We start from the raw sequence: 15,000 nt of genomic DNA on the forward strand, positions 1-15,000 counted from the left end.
TTTCTCATGGTTTGTCACAGATACAGATCCTGAAAGGCACTAACACCAGCAGAGAGATGCATCAACACCCCATCTCTCACACACACTGAGATCTGAGACCTGCGTGTGGCAGAGGGAATCCGGAGAGAGATTTAGTTATCAGTTAGCTGTTTCTGAGCAGTGCTGCCAAATGGCACAGTGGTGTGGGCCACTGGGTCACGGTGGCGGGGAGCGGCTGGGTCACGGCTGGAGCAGAGGGCTACTGGGTTCAACCATCTGAAGAGGACAAGTCATTTTGAAATGGTTCTATTGTAAGAAGCTGACTGACACCAGACGAGGAACCGAAGAGAGGCAGTAAAGGGAGGGAGGAAGGAGAGGAGGGTGAGGGACGAGGCCTGGTTCAAAGTCTTCAACAATGTCAAATCTCCCATTTGTGGTCTGAGGTCTGTGACGTTAGTAACACTTCCTGTCTGGTCGCCATGACAATAGCACTTCAGCAGAAATAAGCTGTGTACTTGATGTCAGGGTCAGGTGGTTTGAGCATCTTCACCACTTGACTATACCTCAACAGAGACGATAATGGGACACAATAGGCTACATTATGACCAACCAGTACTTCAAACAGTACTGTGACAGTACTTCAAACAGTACTACGACAGTACTTCAAACATCACTTCAAACATCACTTCAAACAGTTCTTCAACATTATTTCAAACAGTACTACGACAGTACTTCAAACAGTACTTCAAACAGTACTACGACAGTACTTCAAATAGCACCATGACAGTACTTCAAACAGTACTACGACAGTACTTCAAACAGTACTACGACAGTACTTCAAACAATACTACGACAGTACTTCAAATAGCACCATGACAGTACTTCAAACAGTACTACGACAGTACTTCAAACAGTACTACGACAGTACTTCAAACAGTACTACGACAGTACTTCAAACAGTACTACGACAGTACTTCAAACAGTACTACAACAGTATTTCATACAGTACAAGAACAGTACTTCAAACAGTACTACAACCGTACTTCAAGCAGTACTATGACAGTACTTCAAACAGCGCTACAACAGTACTTCAGACAGTACTTCAAACAGTGCTACATCTTTATTGTATTAGTAAGTAGTACTACATCTTTATTGTATTAGTAAGTAGTGCTACATCTTTATTGTATTAGTAAGTAGTGCTACATCTTTATTGTATTAGTAAGTAGTGCTACATCTTTATTGTATTAGTAAGTAGTGCTACATCTTTATTGTATTAGTAAGTAGTGCTACATCTTTATTGTATTAGTAAGCAGTGCTACATCTTTATTGTATTAGTAAGTAGTACTACATCTTTATTGTATTAGTAAGTAGTGCTACATCTTTATTGTATTAGTAAGTAGTGCTACATCTTTATTGTATTAGTAAGTAGTGCTACATCTTTATTGTATTAGTAAGTAGTGCTACATCTTTATTGTATTAGTAAGTAGTGCTACATCTTTATTGTATTAGTAAGTAGTGCTACATCTTTATTGTATTAGTAAGTAGTGCTACATCTTTATTGTATTAGTAAGTAGTGCTACATCTTTATTGTATTAGTAAGTAGTGCTACATCTTTATTGTATTAGTAAGTAGTGCTACATCTTTATTGTATTAGTAAGTAGTGCTACATCTTTATTGTATTAGTAAGTAGTGCTACATCTTTATTGTATTAGTAAGTAGTGCTACATCTTTATTGTATTAGTAAGTAGTGCTACATCTTTATTGTATTAGTAAGTAGTGCTACATCTTTATTGTATTAGTAAGTAGTGCTACATCTTTATTGTATTAGTAAGTAGTGCTACATCTTTATTGTATTAGTAAGTAGTGCTACATCTTTATTGTATTAGTAAGTAGTGCTACATCTTTATTGTATTAGTAAGTAGTGCTACATCTTTATTGTATTAGTAAGTAGTGCTACATCTTTATTGTATTAGTAAGTAGTGCTACATCTTTATTGTATTAGTAAGTAGTGCTACATCTTTATTGTATTAGTAAGTAGTGCTACATCTTTATTGTATTAGTAAGTAGTGCTACATCTTTATTGTATTAGTAAGTAGTGCTACATCTTTATTGTATTAGTAAGTAGTGCTACATCTTTATTGTATTAGTAAGTAGTGCTACATCTTTATTGTATTAGTAAGTAGTGCTACATCTTTATTGTATTAGTAAGTAGTGCTACATCTTTATTGTATTAGTAAGTAGTGCTACATCTTTATTGTATTAGTAAGTAGTGCTACATCTTTATTGTATTAGTAAGTAGTGCTACATCTTTATTGTATTAGTAAGTAGTGCTACATCTTTATTGTATTAGTAAGTAGTGCTACATCTTTATTGTATTAGTAAGTAGTGCTACATCTTTATTGTATTAGTAAGTAGTGCTACATCTTTATTGTATTAGTAAGTAGTGCTACATCTTTATTGTATTAGTAAGTAGTGCTACATCTTTATTGTATTAGTAAGTAGTGCTACATCTTTATTGTATTAGTAAGTAGTGCTACATCTTTATTGTATTAGTAAGTAGTGCTACATCTTCATTGTATTAGTAAGTAGTGCTACATCTTTATTGTATTAGTAAGTAGTACTACATCTTTATTGTATTAGTAATGTAATATGATTCATACCTTCATAGAAACGCATTTTGTCCCTCAGTATCACCATTCCCTTTGTCAGCAGCTGATTCTGCAGAGGAGGAAAGAAAACAAGGATTCACATTCTACAACCAGGACTTTTTAAAAAATATATTAAGAGTAATGTTAATATCGGAGTAATGTTAGTAATATCAGAGTAATGTTAATATCGGAGCAACGATAGTAATATCAGAGTAATGTTAGTGATATCAGAGTAATGTTACCACCGGAGTAATGCTAGTGATATCAGAGTAATGTTAGTAATATCAGAGTAATGTTAGTAATATCAGAGTAATGTTAGTAATATCAGAGTAATGTTGGTAATATCAGAGTAATGTTGGTAATATCAGAGTAATGTTAGTAATATCAGAGCAATGTTGCCAATATCAGAGTAATGTTAGTAATATCAGAGTAATGTTGATAATATCAGAGTAATGTTTGAAATATCAGAGTAATGCTGGTAACATCGGAGTAATGTTAGTAATATCAGAGTAATGTTGGTAATATCAGAGTAATGTTGGTAATGTCAGAGTAATATCAGAGTAATGCTGGTAATATCAGAGTAATTTTGGTAATAGCAGAGCAATGTTGTTAATATCAGAGTAATATTAGTCATATCAGAGTAATGTTAATATCAGAGTAATGTTAACATCAGAGTAATGTTAATATCAGAGTAATGTTAACACCAGAGTAATGTTAATATCAGAGTGATGTTAATATCAGAGTAATGTTGATATCAGAGGAATGTTAATAATATCAGAGTAACGATAGTAATATCAGAGTAATGTTGATAATATCAGAGTAATGTTAGCGGTATCAGAGTAATGTTAGTAATACCGTAGTAACGTTAGTAATATCATAGTAATGTTAATATCGGGGTAATGTTAGTAATATCAGAGTAATGTTAGTAATAGCAGAGTAATGTTAGTAATATCAGAGTAATACTTGTGATGTTGGCGCAACGTTACTATCAGAGTAATGGTAGTAATACCAGAGTAATGTTAATACCAGAGTAATGTTAGTAATACCAGAGTAATGTTAGTAATATCAGAGTAATGTTAATATCAGAGTAATGGTAGTAATATCAGAGTAACGTTAGTAATATCAGAGTAATGTTAATATCAGAGTAATGTTAGTAATACCAGAGCAATGTTAGTAATACCATAGTAATGTTAGTAATACCAGAGTAATGTTAGTAATACCAGAGTAACGTTAGTAATATCAGAGTAATGTTAATATCAGTGCTGAGGTGCAGAGAGACAGTCTCTTACCTGGAGGTATTCAGTAAAGAAAGAGCCCAGCTCCGTCTTCAGTAGTTGCCTAGAAGAAAACAGCAGTTTAACATTCTGAACTGGGTGGACACACAGAAGTAGAGGCTAGACACACTATGCCACAATGTTCCTGTCTCCTTCTCTTTCAACACCTTCCTCACCCTTCTCACTGCCTCTTTCTCTTCCCTCACCCTTCTCACTGCCTCTCTCTCTTTCCTCACCCTTCTCACTGCCTCTTTCTCTTCCCTCACCCTTCTCACTGCCTCTCTCTCTTCCCTCACCCTTCTCACTGCCTCTCTCTCTTTCCTCACCCTTCTCACTGCCTCTCTCTCTTTCCTCACCCTTCTCACTGCCTCTCTCTCTTCCCTCACCCTTCTCACTGCCTCTCTCTCTTCCCTCACCCTTCTCACTGCCTCTCTTTCCTCACCCTTCTCACTGCCTCTCTCTCTTTCCTCACCCTTCTCACTGCCTCTCTCTCTTTCCTCACCCTTTTCACTGCCTCTCTCTCTTTCCTCACCCTTCTCACTGCCTCTCTCTCTTTCCTCACCCTTCTCACTGCCTCTCTCTCTTCCCTCACCCTTTTCACTGCCTCTCTCTCTTTCCTCACCCTTCTCACTGCCTCTCTCTTTCCTCACCCTTCTCACTGCCTCTCTCTCTTCCCTCACCCTTCTCACTGCCTCTCTCTCTTTCCTCACCCTTCTCACTGCCTCTCTTCCCTCACCCTTCTCACTGCCTCTCTCTCTTCCCTCACCCTTCTCACTGCCTCTCTCTCTTCCCTCACCCTTCTCACTGCCTCTCTTTCCTCACCCTTCTCACTGCCTCTCTCTCTTTCCTCACCCTTCTCACTGCCTCTCTCTCTTTCCTCACCCTTCTCACTGCCTCTCTCTCTTTCCTCACCCTTTTCACTGCCTCTCTCTCTTTCCTCACCCTTCTCACTGCCTCTCTCTCTTTCCTCACCCTTCTCACTGCCTCTCTCTCTTCCCTCACCCTTTTCACTGCCTCTCTCTCTTTCCTCACCCTTCTCACTGCCTCTCTCTCTTTCCTCACCCTTCTCACTGCCTCTCTCTCTTCCCTCACCCTTCTCACTGCCTCTCTTTCCTCACCCTTCTCACTGCCTCTCTTTCCTCACCCTTCTCACTGCCTCTCTCTCTTTCCTCACCCTTCTCACTGCCTCTCTCTCTTCCCTCACCCTTTTCACTGCCTCTCTCTCTTTCCTCACCCTTCTCACTGCCTCTCTCTCTTTCCTCACCCTTCTCACTGCCTCTCTCTCTTTCCTCACCCTTCTCACTGCCTCTCTTTCCTCACCCTTCTCACTGCCTCTCTTCCCTCACCCTTCTCACTGCCTCTCTCTCTTTCCTTCTCACTGCCTCTCTCTCTCTTCCCTCACCCTTCTCACTGCCTCTCTTTCTCTTCCCTCACCCTTCTCACTGCCTCTCTTTCCTCACCCTTCTCACTGCCTCTCTTTCCTCACCCTTTTCACTGCCTCTCTTTCTCTTCCCTCACCCTTCTCACTGCCTCTCTTTCCTCACCCTTCTCACTGCCTCTCTTTCCTCACCCTTCTCACTGCCTCTCTTCCCTCACCCTTCTCACCCTCATGCCACCTCATGTTACTCCTCTGTGCCCTTTCCCACCCCTAAACCCACTCGCTCAGCCCAGTGACAACACCAACACCTTACTTGCTCTATGAACACTGTGTGGTACCCGACTTATTTAAAGTTAGGGAAATGGAGGAGGTATTGGTCAAAGCCAAGGCATATCTATACACTGAGTTTACAAAACATTAAGAACATCTGCTCTTTGCATGACACAGACTGACCAGGTGAATCCAGGTGAAAGATATGATCCCTTATTGACGTCACTTGTTAAATCCACTTCAATCCGTGTAGATGAAGGGAAGGAGACGGGTTAAATAAGGAGGGTTAAGCCTTGAGACATGGATTGTGTGTGTTATTCAGAGGGTGAATGGGCAAGACAAAAGGTTGAAGTGCCTTTGAACGGGGTCTGGTAGTAAGTAGGTGACAGGAGCACCGGTTTCTGTCACACTCCTTCAGTTTCTAGTGACACAGCTGTGGGAAGCATTGGAGTCAACATGGGCCAGCCTCCCTGTGGAACGCTTTCCACACCTATTCGAGTCCACGCCACAATGAATTGAATGCTGTTCTGAGGGCAAACGGGGGTGCAATGCAATATTAGGGAAGTGTTCTTAATGTTTTGTACACTCAGTGTAGATTCCTAAACAGGTCCTCTGGCAGTGGTGGAAAAAGTACCTAATTATCATCCTGGAGTAAAGGTAAAGATACCTTAATGGAAAATCACTCAAGTAAAAGTTAAATTCACCCAGGGGCGGCAGGGTAGCCTAGTGGGGCGGCAGGATAGCCTAGTGGGGCGGCAGGGTAGCCTAGTGGGGCGGTAGGGTAGCCTAGTAGGGCGGCAGGGTAGCCTAGTGGGGCGGCAGGGTAGCCTAGTGGGGCGGCAGGGTAGCCTAGTGGGGCGGCAGGGTAGCCTAGTGGGGCGGCAGGGTAGCCTAGTGGGGCGGCATGGTAGCCTAGTGGGGCGGCAGGGTAGCCTAGTGGGGCGGCAGGGTAGCCTAGTGGTTAGAGCGTTGGACTAGTAACTGGAAGGTTGCAGGGAAAATTTAAGGAGTAAAAAGTACATTATTTGCTTTGGGAATGTAGTGAAGTAAAAGTTGTCATAAATATAAATAGTAAAGTACAGATACCTCAAAAACTACGTAAGTAGTACTCTAAAGTATTTTTACTTAAATACTTTACACCACTATCCTGTGGTAGACTGGAGAGGAAGACAGGTACTTCCTTTTTCACATCCCGTAACGAGAAGGTCACAGGGCTCCTCAGAACCACACAGGAAATGACCCATCATGTCTGGTACAGCAGCAACGGACTGACAGAGTTTATAATCTGACTGGAAGACAGGGTATAGAGTCATGTCCAACAGCCTAGTTACTCAGCTGACTGGAAGACAGCGTATAGAGTCATGTCCAACAGCCTAGTTACTCAGCTGACTGGAAGACAGGGTATAGAGTCATGTCCAACAGCCTAGTTACTCAGCTGACTGGAAGACAGGGTATAGAGTCATGTCCAACTGCCTAGTTACTCAGCTGACTGGAAGACAGGGTATAGAGTCATGTCCAACTGCCTAGTTACTCAGCTGACTGGAAGACGGGGTATAGAGTAATGTCCAACTGCCTAGTTACTCAGCTGACTGGAAGACAGGGTATAGAGTCATGTCCAACAGCCTAGTTACTCAGCTGACTGGAAGACAGCGTATAGAGTCATGTCCAACAGCCTAGTTACTCAGCTGACTGGAAGACAGGGTATAGAGTCATGTCCAACAGCCTAGTTACTCAGCTGACTGGAAGACAGGGTATAGAGTCATGTCCAACTGCCTAGTTACTCAGCTGACTGGAAGACAGGGTATAGAGTCATGTCCAACTGCCTAGTTACTCAGCTGACTGGAAGACGGGGTATAGAGTAATGTCCAACTGCCTAGTTACTCAGCTGACTGGAAGACAGGGTATAGAGTCATGTCCAACAGCCTAGTTACTCAGCTGACTGGAAGACAGGGTGTAGAGTCATGTCCAACAGCCTAGTTACTCAGCTGACTGGAAGACAGGGTGTAGAGTCATGTCCAACAGCCTAGTTACTCAGCTGACTGGAAGACAGGGTATAGAGTCATGTCCAACAGCCTAGTTACTCAGCTGACTGGAAGACAGGGTATAGAGTCATGTCCAACAGCCTAGTTACTCAGCTGACTGGAAGACAGGGTATAGAGTCATGTCCAACTGCCTAGTTACTCAGCTGACTGGAAGACAGGGTGTAGAGTCATGTCCAACAGCCTAGTTACTCAGCTGACTGGAAGACAGGGTATAGAGTCACGTCCAACAGCCTAGTTACTCAGCTGACTGGAAGACAGGGTGTAGAGTCATGTCCAACAGCCTAGTTACTCAGCTGACTGGAAGACAGGGTATAGAGTCATGTCCAACAGCCTAGTTACTCAGCTGACTGTAAGACAGGGTATAGAGTCATGTCCAACAGCCTAGTTACTCAGCTGACTGGAAGACAGGGTATAGAGTCATGTCCAACAGCCTAGTTACTCAGCTGACTGGAAGACAGGGTATAGAGTCATGTCCAACAGCCTAGTTACTCAGCTGACTGGAAGACAGGGTATAGAGTCATGTCCAACAGCCTAGTTACTCAGCTGACTGGAAGACAGGGTATAGAGTCATGTCCAACAGCCTAGTTACTCAGCTGACTAGAAGACAGGGTATAGAGTCATGTCCAACAGCCTAGTTACTCAGCTGACTGGAAGACAGGGTGTAGAGTCATGTCCAACAGCCTAGTTACTCAGCTGACTGGAAGACAGGGTATAGAGTCATGTCCAACAGCCTAGTTACTCAGCTGACTGGAAGACAGGGTATAGAGTCATGTCCAACAGCCTAGTTACTCAGCTGACTGGAAGACAGGGTATAGAGTCATGTCCAACAGCCTAGTTACTCAGCTGACTGGAAGACAGGGTATAGAGTCATGTCCAACAGCCTAGTTACTCAGCTGACTGGAAGACAGGGAATAGAGTCACATCCAACAGCCTAGTTACTCAGCTGACTGGAAGACAGGGTATAGAGTCATGTCCAACAGCCTAGTTACTCAGCTGACTGGAAGACAGGGTATAGAGTCATGTCCAACAGCCTAGTTACTCAGCTGACTGGAAGACAGGGTGTAGAGTCATGTCCAACAGCCTAGTTACTCAGCTGACTGGAAGACAGGGTATAGAGTCATGTCCAACAGCCTAGTTACTCAGCTGACTGGAAGACAGGGTATAGAGTCATGTCCAACTGCCTAGTTACTCAGCTGACTGGAAGACAGGGTGTAGAGTCATGTCCAACAGCCTAGTTACTCAGCTGACTGGAAGACAGGGTATAGAGTCATGTCCAACAGCCTAGTTACTCAGCTGACTGGAAGACAGGGTATAGAGTCATGTCCAACAGCCTAGTTACTCAGCTGACTGGAAGACAGGGTATAGAGTCATGTCCAACAGCCTAGTTACTCAGCTGACTGGAAGACAGGGTATAGAGTCATGTCCAACAGCCTAGTTACTCAGCTGACTGGAAGACATGGTATAGAGTCATGTCCAACAGCCTAGTTACTCAGCTGACTGGAAGACAGGGTATAGAGTCATGTCCAACAGCCTAGTTACTCAGCTGACTGGAAGACAGGGTATAGAGTCATGTCCAACAGCCTAGTTACTCAGCTGACTGGAAGACAGGGTATAGAGTCATGTCCAACAGCCTAGTTACTCAGCTGACTGGAAGACAGGGTATAGAGTCATGTCCAACAGCCTAGTTACTCAGCTGACTGGAAGACAGGGTATAGAGTCATGTCCAACAGCCTAGTTACTCAGCTGACTGGAAGACAGGGTATAGAGTCATGTCCAACAGCCTAGTTACTCAGCTGACTGGAAGACAGGGTGTAGAGTCATGTCCAACAGCCTAGTTACTCAGCTGACTGGAAGACAGGGTATAGAGTCACGATTAAACAGCCTAGTTACTCAGCTGACTGGAAGACAGGGTGTAGAGTCATGTCCAACAGCCTAGTTACTCAGCTGACTGGAAGACAGGGTATAGAGTCACGATTAAACAGCCTAGTTACTCAGCTGACTGGAAGACAGGGTATAGAGTCATGTCCAACAGCCTAGTTACTCAGCTGACTGGAAGACAGGGTATAGAGTCACGATTAAACAGCCTAGTTACTCAGCTGACTGGAAGACAGGGTATAGAGTCATGTCCATCAGCCTAGTTACTCAGCTGACTGGAAGACAGGGTATAGAGTCATGTCCAACAGCCTAGTTACTCAGCTGACTGGAAGACAGGGTATAGAGTCATGTCCAACAGCCTAGTTACTCAGCTGACTGGAAGACAGCGTATAGAGTCATGTCCAACAGCCTAGTTACTCAGCTGACTGGAAGACAGGGTATAGAGTCATGTCCAACAGCCTAGTTACTCAGCTGACTGGAAGACAGGGTATAGAGTCATGTCCAACAGCCTAGTTACTCAGCTGACTGGAAGACAGGGTATAGAGTCATGTCCAACAGCCTAGTTACTCAGCTGACTGGAAGACAGGGTATAGAGTCATGTCCAACAGCCTAGTTACTCAGCTGACTGGAAGACAGGGTATAGAGTCATGTCCAACAGCCTAGTTACTCAGCTGACTGGAAGACAGGGTATAGAGTCATGTCCAACTGCCTAGTTACTCAGCTGACTGGAAGACAGGGTATAGAGTCATGTCCAACAGCCTAGTTACTCAGCTGACTGGAAGACAGGGTATAGAGTCATGTCCAACAGCCTAGTTACTCAGCTGACTGGAAGACAGGGTGTAGAGTCATGTCCAACAGCCTAGTTACTCAGCTGACTGGAAGACAGGGTGTAGAGTCATGTCCAACAGCCTAGTTACTCAGCTGACTGGAAGACAGGGTATAGAGTCATGTCCAACAGCCTAGTTACTCAGCTGACTAGAAGACAGGGTATAGAGTCATGTCCAACAGCCTAGTTACTCAGCTGACTGGAAGACAGTGTGTAGAGTCATGTCCAACAGCCTAGTTACTCAGCTGACTGGAAGACAGGGTATAGAGTCATGTCCAACAGCCTAGTTACTCAGCTGACTGGAAGACAGGGTATAGAGTCATGTCCAACAGCCTAGTTACTCAGCTGACTGGAAGACAGGGTATAGAGTCATGTCCAACAGCCTAGTTACTCAGCTGACTGGAAGACAGGGTATAGAGTCATGTCCAACAGCCTAGTTACTCAGCTGACTGGAAGACAGGGTATAGAGTCATGTCCAACAGCCTAGTTACTCAGCTGACTGGAAGACAGGGTATAGAGTCATGTCCAACAGCCTAGTTACTCAGCTGACTGGAAGACAGGGTGTAGAGTCATGTCCAACAGCCTAGTTACTCAGCTGACTGGAAGACAGGGTATAGAGTCATGTCCAACAGCCTAGTTACTCAGCTGACTGGAAGACAGGGTATAGAGTCATGTCCAACAGCCTAGTTACTCAGCTGACTGGAAGACAGTGTTTAGAGTCATGTCCAACAGCCTAGTTACTCAGCTGACTGGAAGACAGGGTATAGAGTCATGTCCAACAGCCTAGTTACTCAGCTGACTGGAAGACAGGGTATAGAGTCATGTCCAACAGCCTAGTTACTCAGCTGACTGGAAGACAGGGTATAGAGTCATGTCCAACAGCCTAGTTACTCAGCTGACTGGAAGACAGGGTGTAGAGTCATGTCCAACAGCCTAGTTACTCAGCTGACTGGAAGACAGGGTATAGAGTCATGTCCAACAGCCTAGTTACTCAGCTGACTGGAAGACAGGGTGTAGAGTCATGTCCAACAGCCTAGTTACTCAGCTGACTGGAAGACAGTGTTTAGAGTCATGTCCAATAGCCTAGTTACTCAGCTGACTGGAAGACAGGGTATAGAGTCATGTCCAACAGCCTAGTTACTCAGCTGACTGGAAGACAGGGTGTAGAGTCATGTCCAACAGCCTAGTTACTCAGCTGACTGGAAGACAGGGTATAGAGTCATGTCCAACAGCCTAGTTACTCAGCTGACTGGAAGACAGTGTTTAGAGTCATGTCCAACAGCCTAGTTACTCAGCTGACTGGAAGACAGGGTGTAGAGTCATGTCCAACAGCCTAGTTACTCAGCTGACTGGAAGACAGGGTATAGAGTCATGTCCAACAGCCTAGTTACTCAGCTGACTGGAAGACAGGGTGTAGAGTCATGTCCAACAGCCTAGTTACTCAGCTGACTGGAAGACAGGGTATAGAGTCATGTCCAACAGCCTAGTTACTCAGCTGACTGGAAGACAGGGTATAGAGTCATGTCCAACAGCCTAGTTACTCAGCTGACTGGAAGACAGTGTTTAGAGTCATGTCCAACAGCCTAGTTACTCAGCTGACTGGAAGACAGTGTTTAGAGTCATGTCCAACAGCCTAGTTACTCAGCTGACTGGAAGACAGTGTTTAGAGTCATGTCCAACAGCCTAGTTACTCAGCTGACTGGAAGACAGGGTATAGAGTCATGTCCAACAGCCTAGTTACTCAGCTGACTGGAAGACAGGGTGTAGAGTCATGTCCAACAGCCTAGTTACTCAGCTGACTGGAAGACAGTGTTTAGAGTCATGTCCAACAGCCTAGTTACTCAGCTGACTGGAAGACAGGGTGTAGAGTCATGTCCAACAGCCTAGTTACTCAGCTGACTGGAAGACAGTGTGTAGAGTCATGTCCAACAGCCTAGTTACTCAGCTGACTGGAAGACAGGGTATAGAGTCATGTCCAACAGCCTAGTTACTCAGCTGACTGGAAGACAGTGTTTAGAGTCATGTCCAACAGCCTAGTTACTCAGCTGACTGGAAGACAGGGTGTAGAGTCATGTCCAACAGCCTAGTTACTCAGCTGACTGGAAGACAGTGTTTAGAGTCATGTCCAACAGCCTAGTTACTCAGCTGACTGGAAGACAGGGTGTAGAGTCATGTCCAACAGCCTAGTTACTCAGCTGACTGGAAGACAGGGTGTAGAGTCATGTCCAACAGCCTAGTTACTCAGCTGACTGGAAGACAGGGTGTAGAGTCATGTCCAACAGCCTAGTTACTCAGCTGACTGGAAGACAGGGTATAGAGTCATGTCCAACAGCCTAGTTACTCAGCTGACTGGAAGACAGGGTGTAGAGTCACGTCCAACAGCCTAGTTACTCAGCTGACTGGAAGACAGGGTGTAGAGTCACGTCCAACAGCCTAGTTACTCAGCTGACTGGAAGACAGTGTATAGAGTCACGATTAAACAGCAGTTGAAATGCAACACATTGAATCAGTTTCTACACTATAAATCATTGGGATAATTGGCCATGATGACAACGATCTTTGTCAAAGAACCAAGCTTGCCTTTGTTCTACCTGTCAAACAGCAGGCTGTGTGTGTTACTGTGTTCGGTCAGGTAGCTCCAGATTCAGGAAATGAGAGAGCTGTGTGTGTTACTGTGTTCGGACAGGTAGCTCCAGATTCAGGAAATGAGAGAGCTGTGTGTGTTACTGTGTTCGGTCAGGTAGCTCCAGATTCAGGAAATGAGAGAGCTGTGTCCACACCATTACAAGCCTGTCTAAGTACTGTAGCACTGTGGTACGTATCCTGGAAACAGTAGAATGTCAGTTGTTGTTGAGTTGAATCATTTATACTCCAGTAATCGGCAGGGCTGACATCCTGTCCCCAAGCCATCACGTTTTATTAAGTCTGTAGATTGTGGTGTCCAATACAAACACTACATTCAGAAATGTAACACACACACACACACACAGCGCTCTACAGGATTGGGCCTGATAAGAAATAAGCCATGCAATGGAAACAGCCTCATTATGTTGAAGCAGAGAGTCATGTGTAATAAGACTATGGTGAATTTACAACATCATGGCATTACAGTCTGAAGTCCAACCATAACCCTGGGCTATGTCTAATGCAAGGAACAACCTCTTACACTTACTTGCCTGCTTGCTTACGTGCCTGTTTGACTGTTTTATGCTTGTCTGTATGTTTGAACATGTCTATGGGGGGAATGGGGTGGGTAACAGCCCAAATGTCAAGTAACATACTAACATGGTTTGAGGCTCTTAGACAGACAGACAGACAGACAGACAGACAGACAGACAGACAGACAGACAGACAGACAGACAGACAGACAGACAGACAGACAGACAGACAGACAGACAGACAGACAGACAGAGTCTGATCCTGCAGTCTTACCTACTTGACTTCTTCAAGCACAGAGTTGTGTGTGAATGTGTCGACATTTTACTCAACGATTCCACCATTAGGAACATGTTCTAATGGGTTAAAAACAGCCCACTACATGTCACTGAGTGGCAGTTCTACTGAGCACTGAAACACCAGGCAGGATCTATGAACACCAGCCATGTGTGTTTGTGGGTTTGCCTTGTTATTGTGTGCATGTGTGGGGAGTGGGTGTATGACTGTATAACAGGCATATCGTTTTTCCATTCCACCCTGGCAACACATTCTCACATTTACACCTTCAACCTCAAAACGGAAGGCCAGTCAATATCAATTTACAGTTAAAACCAGGCAGAATGCTTTGGCCTGTTAAAATGAATCCTCTGAGCCTGATGTACAAAGAGCTGCTCATGCATATATAAAGATAACACTAGCTAAACCATTTGAAATACCCTATTCAATATGCTCTTCACAGATCTCACTTTCTGGTCATTTCTACTGTGTTTACCAGGAAGGTGAAACAGGTGAAACTCTGTCTACTGTGTTGTTTTACTAACAGCAGGGTCATTCTTACAGCTGTGGTTATTAGAGTTGTGAGGAGAGATGAGAAAGTGTGTGACTGGCAGAGGCAGAGAGAGAAACAGAGCGAGAAACAAAGAGAGAAACAGAGAAAGAGAAACAGAGAGAGAGAAACAGAGAGCGAGAGAAACAGAGAGAGAGAGAAACAGAGAGAGAAACAGAGAGAGATAAACAGAGAGAGAAACAGAGAGAGAAACAGAGAGAGAGAAACAGAGAGAGAGAAACAGAGAGAGAGAAATAGAGAGAGAAATAGAGAGAGAGAGAAACAGAGAGAGAGAGAAACAGAGAGAGAAACAGAGAGAGAGAAACAGAGAGAAACAGAGAGAGAAACAAAGAGAGAAACCGAGAAAGAGAAACAGAGAGAGAGAGAAACAGAGAGAGAGAGAAACAGAGAGAGAAACAGAGAGAGAAACAGAGAGAGAAACAGAGAGAGAGAAACAGAGAGAGAAACAGAGAGAGAGAAATAGAGAGAAATAGAGAGAGAAAGAGAGAGAGAAAGAGAGAGAAAAACAGAGAGAAAAACAGAGAGAGAGAGAAAGAGAGAGAAAAACAGAGAGAGCGACAGGGAGCAAAAGAAACAGAGAGAGAGAGGGAGAGAGAGAGGGAGAGAGCAATAGAAGTGTATAGGTAGAGGTCAGAGGTTATACAGTATGTCACCTGACTCCCTCATTGAGGATGTAGAGGTCATTCTCTCCCAGGTCTTTCCTCT

The 15,000-nt window shown here is 44.0% G+C and overlaps 1 protein-coding gene across 5 annotated transcripts in view; it reads right to left on the reverse strand.

Moving 5' to 3' along the window:
• The window catches only part of LOC149978188 (proline-rich protein 5-like), a 58,190-nt gene that overhangs the window by 18,911 nt on the left and 24,279 nt on the right, over positions 1 to 15,000 (reverse strand). For all 5 annotated transcript variants that reach the window (XM_090201178.1, XM_090201179.1, XM_090201180.1 and 2 more), the window contains 3 exons: positions 14,949 to 15,000; positions 3,917 to 3,965; positions 2,640 to 2,697 (listed from right to left, as the gene is read on the reverse strand). The exon at positions 14,949 to 15,000 is cut by the window's right edge and continues 29 nt beyond it. In XM_090201178.1, the coding sequence (XP_090057304.1) occupies positions 2,640 to 2,697; positions 3,917 to 3,965; positions 14,949 to 15,000 (159 nt within the window). The remainder of the gene's footprint in view (positions 1 to 2,639; positions 2,698 to 3,916; positions 3,966 to 14,948) is intronic.

Source organism: Oncorhynchus mykiss, chromosome 15 (assembly GCF_057628025.1).
Source record: "Oncorhynchus mykiss isolate SJ-2025 chromosome 15, ASM5762802v1, whole genome shotgun sequence".
Classification (NCBI taxonomy): domain Eukaryota; kingdom Metazoa; phylum Chordata; class Actinopteri; order Salmoniformes; family Salmonidae; genus Oncorhynchus; species Oncorhynchus mykiss.